Raw genomic sequence first — 11,574 nt, 5'->3', positions numbered from 1 at the left:
CAGCATACTCTATAGGGAGGCCTTGATTTCTTCCATTGTGACTAACACTATTAATGCCACTGCATCCTTCATTCGCAAAGCCAGAATGTTATATACTAGATCTGAACCGATCCGAATATAAAAAAATTATGATATTTTATGTGGTAGTAGCCTCATGAGTTAAAATTCCAATAGTTTTAGTTTCATGAGAATCCAACATCGAGATAAAAATATATTAATAAAATAATAGAGCAAGATCAAAATAGGGCAAAACAATAAATAATCGACGTTGTGACGGTCGTCGGAGGGTGGCGGATGGCCAGGAGTGGTGATGGACTGCCGTAAGGTAGGGTGGCTACTGGTGGAGGAAGATGGCTAGGGTTTGAAAGATCAAAATATTTCTACGGCTATGATATATTCCTAGAAAAATAAGGACGATCTAATGACTACAGTAAAAGATAAAGACGAGATAATAAAATAACTTGATTAAATTTTTATTCCATGACGCCCCCAATCAACACATGACTACTCTTATTTATATGAGTAGAGTCCTAGCGGATTAGATCCATATGCAAATTATCTAATTAATTTAAAATTCAAAATAATAAGATAAAGATAACTAACTAACTTGACTCGACTCAACTTAACCCATGTGGTCGGATAGTAACAATCCACCACGCTTTCAACATCTTATCCTCAAGGTGACTAGTACGCGAGCTGGATCTTCTAGTTTGAGTCAAGCTCGTATGCAGATACGACTCACTCCGATAGCGCGGGCCCACTGGTTCATTCCACCAATTGTCCTCGAGCTCCAAGTCGTGCTCATGGCCTCCCAACTGGTTCATGAAAGTTGATCGAACTGGGAAAGGGTGCTGGCCAGTGGCAGTCGGCATCCGGCGGGTCCATGCGACGGCGAAAAGGCAACAAGCGGTGGTGGAAGCCCTTTATTGAGCTCGGGCTTGGGTTGAAGCAACGACGGCCATGGCACATCGCCGACGGGTCCCTCGGCCCCCTGTGGCTACTGCTGGTGGTTGTGGTCCCACTGCCGTGGAACTTTGGCGACGATGAGGCCTATGAAAGCCACCCTGATATGGCCTCGCTTGGGCAATAATGCTGCGAGCGTGGTCGTTGGGTTCATCCATGCAATAGTCTCTGGTGGCTGTAGTGGTCACCATTGGGTGGCAGTTGACCCGAGGAGGCTGACTGTGGTCATCGGTTATCGCTAGAACGCTAATCCAGCGGCCACCTGCCGTAGTTTTGCTGTAGCGAGAAGGGTTGTTGATGGCGCTCTTCTGGCTTTCTACTGTGGCTATTGCCATGGCGTGGATGTGGCGGCGGGGTCTAGGAGCTGCTGGATGGCTATTAGTGGGAAGCTAGGGTTTTCGGCCCTAGCTCCCACTACGGATTGGGAAAATGACTCGGGCCCATCTCTGTCGACTACTCCAACATTGCTGCGGTGGCAGGATTGGCCTGCAGGGATGGAAGGCGCTCCTCCTCGACTGGAGGAGGGGTTTTGGCTGACGGTTGGGTCTCCTCTCCACCTCTCTTATGGTTTGAAGTTGATGGCTGTGGCTAGGCTATTTTCTCCATGGTCGACGCTGCTGGCAGTGCGGGGTGGCCATAACGAGCTGGGATAGCTGTCGTCAAGTCTTGGAGAGACTTCTCGATTCTTTCAGAGCTCTCCTTCAATTAGGTTGAAAATTCTTTAAAAATGCCTTAGCCCAGATCGGCGATTCATCGTCGACAGTTGTTGGTAGTAGAGGGGGTGCCGAAGATACTCCCACAAGAACGGAGATGAGTTCTTGATCCTCTATAGTCGCTCTTTCCTCGTTCATCTTGGATCGCATGTTAACCATCGTCCGAGGAACGTTGGCTTTGATACCAATATTACGCACCAGATCTGGATCGATTTGGACGTAAGAAAATTATGATATTTTATCTAGTGGTAGCCTCATGAGTTAGAGTTTTAATGGTTATGAAATCACAAGAATTTGACATTCGAATGAAAAGATATTAATAAAATAATGAAGCAAGGTCAAAATAGAATAGAATAGTAGATAACCGATGTTGCGACGGTCATCAGAGGGTGGCGACGACCAAGGGTGGTGGTGGACGGTTGTAAGGTAGGGTGGCTGCTGGTGGTGGATGGCCATCTACCGCAGTTTTGTTGTAGTGAGAAGGGTCGTCGACGACGCTCTTTCGACCTTTTGTTATGGCTGTCGTCGGCCTAGCTCGAGTGTGGGGATCCCGTGGAAGGAATCGGACGTGGCGACGAGGTTCGGGAGCGGCTGGATGGCCACCAATGGGAAGCTTGGGTTTTTGGCCCTAGCTTCCACCGCAGGTGGGGAGACGACTCGGGGGGTTGTCTCTTTCAACTTCTTTGACGTCGCTGCGATGGCGGGATTGGTGCTCCTCCTCGACTAGAGGAGGGGTTTTGGCCAATGGTTGGGTCTCCTCTCCACCTCCCTCATGGTTTGAAGTTGATGGCTATGATTGGGCTATTTCTGCTATGGCTGGCAGTGCTTTTGGTGCAGGGTAGCCATAACGAGCCAGGATAGGTGCCGTCAAGGCTTCGAGAGCCTTCTCGATCCTTTTAGAGCTCTCCTTTGATTCGATCAAAAATTCTTTAAAAAATGCCTTTTCCCACACCGGCAACTCATCGTCAAGGGTGTCGGAGATACTCCCATAAGAACGGAGATGAGTTCCTAATCCTCCATGGTCGCTATTTTTTGTTCGTTCTGGATTGCGTGTTAACCATCGTCCGAGGAATATCGCCCTGATACCAATGTTACGCACCAGATCCAGACATAAGAAAATTATAATATTTTATGGGGCGGTAGTCCCGGGATTTCAATGGTTCTATTTCACAAGAATTCGACGTCAAGATGGAAAGATATTAATAAAATAATAGAGCAAGGTCAAATAGGATATAATGGTAATTAACCGATGTTGCTGCGGTCGTCGAAGAGTGGCAGATGGCCAAGGGTGGTGGTAGACGACCATAAGGTAGGGTGGCTGCTGGTGGAGGAAGATTGCTAGAGTTTGGAAGATTAGAATATTTTTACAGCTATGATCTACTCGTAGAAAGATAAAGACGATCTAATGACTACGATAAAATATTAAAATAATAAATCTTCATTCCACGACCCACCCCCCCTCGAGTCCTAGAGGATCGGATCTATATGCAGATTATCCGATTTATTTGAAATTCAAAATAATAAGATAAAGTTAACTAACTAACTTGACTTGACTCGACTTAACCCATGTGGTTGGATTGTAACACAAAAGTGGTGGAAGAGAATCCCACTCATTGGTCAACTCCTTCAAAGAAGAACTTAGACCCCATAGTTAGTGATAGAAATCTTGGAAACAGTTTGCGATAGTCGATGAGTCCTCCACCATCCACTATTCTATTGCGTCTGTTCCGAATAGATCTAGTCAGGTGAAAAAACCTAATATTATGGCCACTTTCCTTAACCCATTGTACTCGCGACCACTTTAACCATTTGAGGTTTAGCTACCTACTGAGTGCAATCTTTAGAATATATAATCCTCTTAGCTTTCCAGCTTCCTCCAGAATGAGCCCCTCCTCAGCATCAATCCTCTGAAGCTCCACCTGTTCCTTGATTATGACCAACTTGCCTTCGATATCACCAATGCAGCTCCTACTCCAATTGGACAAGTCGTTGAGTAGCAATGGCCTTGTGGGAGAAAGCATGCTTGGGCCCTCCTTGATTCGCCTTCATCCAAATGTTTTCCATGACCTGGCTGCACTCCTTGTACTCCATCCACAACCTTTCAAATCTAAAAGGTTTCTTCCCACGTGATATGCTATCGATACCTTTATGATCCGAAGCTGTCCAATCTAGGTGCACCACCGAGTGATTTTGGACAAGGCTGAGACAGGTCGGGTTCATGAGAACCCTGTCTAACCTCTCCAAGATCCTCTTTGGCTTAGCATAGTTATTGCACCAAGTGAAAGGCAGCCCTTGGAATCCCATATCGCAAAGTCCCAACTGATCAACCAGCTCTCTAAATGCTTTAGCCTTGTCATCCAACGTCACCGACATTACACTCTTCTTGTCATCCACTGAGAGGTATGTGTTAAAATCACCCACCACCATCCATAGCACCCATGCAGACTAATTGCCCGCAGCTCACTCCATAGGTCTTCTTGTTCATGGAAATGGTTACTTGCAATACTACCGTCATTAGCCATATCCTTCCGCCTATTGGAGACACGACCGGGTGTGCAACCTAACCTGATACTAAAACTACATCAACCCAGCCCAATCTATTTTTCCATATGATGACCATCCCACTAGAGTCTCCCATTGCTAGCACGTTGAAGTGGTTTCAAGCCCTATCCATGGCTTTGGCCACCCTCATAGCCTTAATCCAATTCACATGCGATTCTAAGAGAATAAGGAAATCGAGATTATGTTCTCTATTCAAATCCCTACATCTATCAAGGACATCTTTCTTGAGCGCCCCCCTACAATTTCAGATGATAGACCTAATCATTAAAACTGGAGTATATATCATGCAATCCTTCCTCTTTTCGGTGATAATTGAGGGTTTTAAGTATAATTATCCCTAAAATTTATGGCATCAGATCCTATGCAACCCTATTGCAAGCATTTGTTGCAGCGAGATACTCGGATGTTCTTACTACTAAAAAAATGGGTGCTATTTAAGCTCTTGCCCCAGTTTCAAATCTTGGTAGGATGTGTATGATTTATAATGATATGAGTGAAGTCATAATAATATTTAGTGATGATTATATCTAGAATTTTGGATCCTCTAATTTATTTTTCATCACATACTAGCCTCCTTAATTATTAAAATAAAAACCTCCGAAATGCCCAAATGGGTTTAGGGTCATTTTTGGGAAATGTATTGAATGCAATTAAGGTACTTTGAGATCCAACCACCTTTATGAAGGAGTTTTGCCTCTTCCTGTGATGTGTGATGTGAAGCATGAAAGTGCGAGCTGGAATCAAGTAAGCTTAAACAAGCTTTGAAGAGACGAGTGGTATCCAGCAATGGACAATAATGGACGACAGATGGCACTAAAAAAACCTTGACAGCAATCTTCTTTTCAATGATTGAGATTCCAAAAACAGCACGGAATTTCAGCAGAAGAAAAGTCGAGTTTTTGAATCACTTTCTGCTCATAAAATCGCTCTCAATGAACAACTGTTATTAATTCAAGACAATAATTTCTTAGAACAATGAATACCTCCATAAAAAGCTGACTTTTCTTTTAAGACATTACTATATAAATCGCTCTCTCAAAAAATTATATATTAAATCATTTTATGAGGACGATTTATGTTGTTGATGTAGCATTTGCATAGCATCAGTTATAATAGTTTCAAAAATAGTTTCAAAATTACAGAAAAAGAGTAATTTTTTTATCAATAAAATAGATTGTCCAAAAACTCAAGAAAAGCATGACATTGAAAGAAACACAGATGCTATAGTTTGATGCAATAAAAAAGAAAGAAAGAAAGAAAGATACAGATGCTTTTGCGAGTCAATGTTCTCAAGAGTCGGTTCTTGGAAAGCAACAATTAGCTTCTGAAGCAAATCCACCACTGTTTTGGATAATCATCATATGAAGTCTTCTAGATTCTAGAATACCAATATAATTACATGTACTCATCTTTGAATACAAAAGTTGTTTAAGAAGAATGTAACCATCACTCAATTTGTTGCCAATTGCAGATATTTTTTCATCCAAGATGTTCAATCTATCATAAGCCAGCGCCGTTCTTAGCGCCATCACTCAGATTGGAGAGCATCCTCACAATCTACATACTAAGAGCCTGCAAAAATATATGACACTGCAATTAGTTTTCTAAAGAGGTATAGAGCCTCACAAGAAGCATGCTCTTATGTGCCATCAGTGTTCATCTTCACAAAGCCAAGTGGGGAGGGTCCCAACTATCACATGCAGGAGAGTCCTCACCCTGGGACTACTTTGCCATAAAGCAATTGATGTATTCCATCATCAAAAGGATCACTATCTGAAGATTACACCAGCAGTACCTTTCTACTGTCAAAAATACCTCCAATTTTCGTCATTCAAATCCAAAAATTTCTGAAACGATAAATTATCGAACGACTCTCTGACTCCCTTGGTGCTCTTGCCCTCAAAGAAGCCAATCACTTTCATGCCAAGAATTGAAGTCATCATAAATTGACCTGGAACAGTAGTGCTCATCAGGGTTTCTCCAAAAATTGTTACTCATCTGGTCCAGAATTTCCTAGCAACATCACCAAGAAAAAAAATCTGATTATATGGAAGTTGATGTAAGCTCAAATAAATAATAGCAAGGCACACTTTTAATGGACAATCTACCTCACATAGCTTTTGAAGAAAAAGTTTAGTGCGGACAATCAATATGTTCCAGCAGACATTGCAATCCAGGCCAAGAGAGAAAAAGGATAGTCCTTCATTTGTATACAAATAATTGTAAAAGTCTTCCTACAGTTACCCTATAAGTTAGAAAAGAGAAAATTAAATACACCATTATCTATCACAAGCTTTCAGAGAAGATAGTGAATTAGTATGGTACAATCATATGAGGTCCTTGGTTTGAATACATGTAAAACCTACACTAATTTAACTCAATTCCACATCTTGGGCCTGTTATAATGCCTTGAAGTTAGAATATAAATATTAAACACATAGTTCTCTATCATCTCAACCTTTTAGAGAAAATGGTGACTTAAATAGGTATCATCGGATTGCTACTAATGTTATTTTTACCATTACCTAATTATCAGCTGTATCCTTTCAGTGGAGAACCATTGTTTACTACATAAACTGCTATACATCATTTGGGCCAACAGTTCAACACAATTCATCTCCACTGGAGTCCTGGTGAAATGGACAAGGAAACCAGAGAACTTCCAGCACCACAGAACCATAGTTCCACTGCAAATATACCTGGGTATACGTTACATGTATAATTGATACTTTCTGATAGTCTTGGTGTTCTGGAGAAACTTGAGACACGGTTTCATGTGTTACTTGCATTGGACGAAAGCCATCTTTTAAATATATTTCTCAGATTGTCGTTACAGACAGATAAATGTTGTTAGTCAACCCACGTAAATTGCAAGCATCAGTTTGTTCGCTACTCTTCATTCCCTAGGTTCAAAGCCGTTTAGTATAACAAGGTATAAATAAGCACATCACCTTTGCTGATACAAAACAGTATGAATAAAGTTGCAAATCACAACTAGGATATTTGGTAAGAGAATGTTTTTCAAATTACAAAAGTGAGTAACATCTTGAAGTTCAAAATACTATAATTGCACTAAACATTGTGCTGACATATTTATAAAATAAGATATAGAGTTGATCTCGCAAGGTTTCTTGCAGATCAACAATAAATCAAAAAATAATAGCAGAATTCTTAAACAGACAACTCATTGAAAGGCAAATTCTGATACCTTCATTATCTGCTCGAAAGAGTTCTGGCTGGAAGATCTTTTGTATGCAAAAGATTAAGATCTAGCTTGCTTTAACCTCTGAAGTTCCAACATTTGATTCTGACGTACTACCATTGCTACCATTTATGACAGAACTTGAAACAACCAATGGTACGCTACTACTGCTGGATCCATATGATTCCTGATGAACTGCTTTCTCTTGTAGTTGCAAGATATATTCCAACTTCCAAAGCACATCACCCATTGTTGGCCGATCAATTCCATACTGAGCCAAACATTTCTCGACGGTCTCTCCAAATTTCCTCAGCAAACTCCTACGGATGTTACCTTTCAGCAAAGGATCAATAATTCGCTCAATAAGCCCCTTCTTTTGCCACTGCATTGCCCACTCAGCTAAGTTCACTTGCTCCCACGGAAGCGATTGATCAATGACAGGTCTTGCACACAGGACTTCAAGAAGCACAACGCCAAAGGAGTAAACGTCAGACTTATCTGTGAGTTGCTGTGTCTTAAAGTATTCCGGATCCAGATAACCGAAGCTTCCTTTAACACCTGTGCTCACGTTACTCTGACTATTCTGACAGCCTAACTTTGAGAGACCAAAATCTGCAACCTTGGCAGTATAATTCTCATCTAACAGTATATTAGAAGATTTAACATCACGATGGATGATACCTTCAGCAGAACCTGTGTGGAGGTAATGAAGGCCTCTGGCAGCACCTACGCAAATCTCAAGCCGCTGCTTCCAAGACAAAGGAGGACAGTTCGAGCCATAAAGATGCTCTCTCAGGGGGCCCTTATCCATGAACTCATAGACTAAGATCATCTCTGACTGCTCATCGCAGAACCCAATCAGAGAAACAAGGTGCCGATGGCGGATCTTAGATAGGACCTCAATCTCGGTGCGAAATTCCCCATGCCCCTGTTGAGATCCTCGAACACTTCTTTTCACTGCAACCTTGGTGCCATCTCTGAGCATTCCTCTATAAACCTTCCCAAAACCACCTGAACCAATCTGAGCATTTTCATTGAAATTGTTTGTAGCCAAGAGAATTTCGGAAAATGATATCCTGAGCAGAAGATTTTGATTGCTAACTTGCGAAACAATGGTTAACTCTGTCGTTCTGCTATATGAATTGCCAGTGAATGCAGGCAACGGTGAGCAAGTCACAACCTGTTGCAACTGAGTTCTCGTATTTCTCCACCTTTTCCATCTGTACCAAGTCAGTACCAACCCAACTAACCCAAATATTAGGAATAAGCTTCCCATAATTAATCCAACAACAATTCCAACATCCTTCTTTCTTCTGTTTATATTCGTGGAAGAGAACACCCCTCTAATTTTCATAATTTCCACCCCATTTAGTATGGCATTGATCTTCCACGGAAGACTTCGTTCTGATGGCCCAATACTGACCCGAATGCTTCCTGATGAATTATTAAACTGCCCGACGACAAAGTCTACGTAGTAAGGCGAAGCCAATGAATAACTCGCCTGGGCAGAGAGATCTAGATCCTGATAAGCTGAGTGGCCATTGATATAAACATCAAAGTACAGCTCATTCAGAGCTATGCTAACTATATCACAAAAATGCAACCTCACAAGATACCCATGGACTGAACTCGAAACAGGGAAGACCCAAGAGATGTTAAACTTGTTTGCAGGAGACGAAGAATTCGAGAAGTTACCCCTGTTCATCACGCGGGCAGTGCCGTAGACGCTCTCGGGGGCGGTCTCCCTGGTGGCTCCGCCATCTGGGTACTTGAGGATTCCCGGAAAGGCGATAGCTTTGCCATCAGACGGCAAAATTACGAAGTTGGTGTCGGGAATCCAGATCCGCCAGAGAGTGTCATTGGCCGGGGTGACGACCGGGCCGCCGACATTGACCCGGTGGAGCGTCTCGAGCAAATGGGAGGTCAAAGGGGCAGCGGAGGAGGGCACGAGGGAGACGAAGGCGTCGGAGATGAGGTCGTCGGGGAGGGAGAAGAGCTCGATGGCGTTGACGAAGGCGAAGGAGGAGGAATCGGCGGGGAGGAAGGAGAGGTGGAGGAGATGGGAGTTGGGCACGAGGAAGAACTCAAAAGTGGCGTCTTGGAAGGCGGAGAAGAGAGAGAGGAGAGGAGTGGAGGCGAGGGAGACGTTGAAGAGGGCGGAGGAGAGTGAGAGGAAGGGGAGGAAGTGGAGGCGGAGGAAGTGGGGGGAGGAGGGCGAGAGGAGGGGGAAGGAGTAGGAGGAAGGGGAGAGGAAGACCCTCGCCGTGCGATGGAGAGGGGAGGGCGGGGATGGGGAGGGGTTGGCAAGGGAAGTGGAGTGGGGTGGGATGTGGAAGGAGGAGTCGGGGAGGAAGCGGCGGTTGGAAGGGAGGAGGAGAGAAGGGGAGGAGGAGCCGCAGGAGAAGAGGAAGGAGTCGGAGGGGAGGAAGGAGGAGAGAGAGGGAAGTGGGAAGAAGAGGAGGAGGAGGAGGAGAGAGAAGAAGAGAGTGGTGGAAGTGGAAGTGGAGGTGGAGGTGGAGGTGGAGGTGGCGGGTGGATGTGGCGGTTCCATTTTTTTTTTTTTTTTTTTTGGATTAAATTAATTTGATGCTACTCTTTTTGGTTCGTCGTTTGGAGTATAAGGCTAAAATGTGGATGGTCCTTGAACGCTGTTGAATTCATTCTAGATTCCTCGGATTCAGGGAGGGGTGATCATTGCGGGGCTACGTTCGGGCTCAGATATAATCATTGGGCGGGCCGGGCTGGTTCAGACCGGACTTTTTGGGCTAACCGAGCTTAAATATTTGTTCACGATCTGACCCGTCAATCACTCGGACCGAGCTAGAATATTCTAGCTCGTTACCACCCACTAACCCATTACATATTGGGCTTGGATTGAGTATAATGGCTTTAACATAATACGTTAAATATAAAAATTATTATATTTTATTGGGCCGAATTTAATGGGCTTATATGAAGATATCTTAATTATCTTTCGTGAAAACATACATATATATTAATATATAATTTACTAGATATCTAATGTGGGACTAAAATAATTATATAAATATGTATACATTATGGGTTGGGCTATAAATGAGAGTAGTTGATTGGGCTTTCGGGCCGAGCCGGGCAGGCAAAGGCTTAGCCCATGCCACTCACTACGATATCGGGCTCGGGTCGAGCTAGGCCTAAATCGGGCTTGGGCCGAGCTTAGCCTGATTAAATCTAGGCGGGTTTGGGCCGGGTTTGGGCGGATCGGGCCTAATGATCATGTCTATTCGGGCTGAGTTAATCGGGTTGAGCAGTCTGTTCGCCGGTCTGCTCGTGAATGAGTCAGGTCGGGCTAAAATATTCTAACCCATTATCGCTCATCGGCTCATGAGAGAGTAGGCTCGGACTGAGCGGGCCTGGCCAGGCTTAATGTTGCGTTAGGCAAAGATCTGAATGAGCCATCCTCCGTCGGGCCGAAGGTGATGAGTGTTGAAACACCACTCAAACATACGTGCATGAGGAAGTGTAGGGGGATAATACTCCAAGACTTTTTTTATTTGCTAGGCCATTAAACTGGCCCATTTCGAAGCCAACCCAGCTTGGGCCTCCCCTTGCTTCCATTCCTCGCACTGTTAGCCTGCGCTACTCACTGGGATTAACTTTGATGGGAGATCGCACTAAGCCATTAATACCTAAAAAGCTTCTACTAATGCTAGTCCTGTTAGTAATATTCATCTCTTTGTGGATTTGACTAGCTTATGAACTTATGTGGCTTACAAGTTTCAACTTGGTCAACCATCCGCAGGAGCCTATGAGCCTATGACAATTGACAAGAATGCACCTCTAGGCTATGTCAGAATTCCAACGAGCAGTCATACAAAAAAAAATATGAATGGAGAGATGTTTTCAAATTAAACAAATAGTTAAACAAGAAAGTGGGCTTCGGGAATTAGGCTGGGCTTCTCGGTCAGGCGTACGGGCGCAGGCTTTTGGGATTGGCAAGGCGGGAAAAGGGTTGGCCCATACCACCCATGGGCAATTTGGGCTTGGGCCGGGCATGAGCGAGTTGGGCCAGATTATGATCCCTTAAGTTCACGTAATAGCTTAAGCTTGCCGCTGCGAGAGAAGTAATGGCGAAGTGGAAGAATCTCAGAGGTTTGA

General features: G+C 43.8%; 1 protein-coding gene across 5 annotated transcripts; it reads right to left on the bottom strand.

The window, feature by feature from the left end:
* Positions 1-5,538: 5,538 nt before the first annotated feature.
* Positions 5,539-10,003, bottom strand: LOC140801460 (probable receptor-like protein kinase At5g24010). Of its 5 annotated transcripts, none has more exons than XM_073156595.1 (3): positions 7,447-10,003; positions 6,347-6,483; positions 5,539-6,251 (listed from the first exon to the last, which is right to left on the bottom strand). In XM_073156595.1, the coding sequence occupies exon 1, from the start codon at positions 9,989-9,991 to the stop codon at positions 7,508-7,510; it is 2,484 nt and encodes an 827-aa protein (XP_073012696.1). In that variant the 5' UTR covers positions 9,992-10,003; the 3' UTR covers positions 5,539-6,251; positions 6,347-6,483; positions 7,447-7,507. The 5 variants fall into 5 exon arrangements, with proteins under 5 accessions (XP_073012696.1, XP_073012697.1, XP_073012699.1 ...); XM_073156596.1 differs by lacking the exon at positions 6,347-6,483 and having other exon boundaries at positions 5,539-5,810; positions 5,954-6,251; XM_073156598.1 differs by lacking the exon at positions 6,347-6,483 and having other exon boundaries at positions 5,539-5,810; positions 6,034-6,251.
* Positions 10,004-11,574: the final 1,571 nt, after the last annotated feature.

Source organism: Typha latifolia, chromosome 14, assembly GCF_019914945.1.
Source record: "Typha latifolia isolate L0001 chromosome 14, TyphaL0001v2, whole genome shotgun sequence".
NCBI lineage: Eukaryota > Viridiplantae > Streptophyta > Magnoliopsida > Poales > Typhaceae > Typha > Typha latifolia.
Note: the sequence above shows the minus strand (reverse complement) of the source record. Positions and strands in the feature narration are given on the sequence as shown.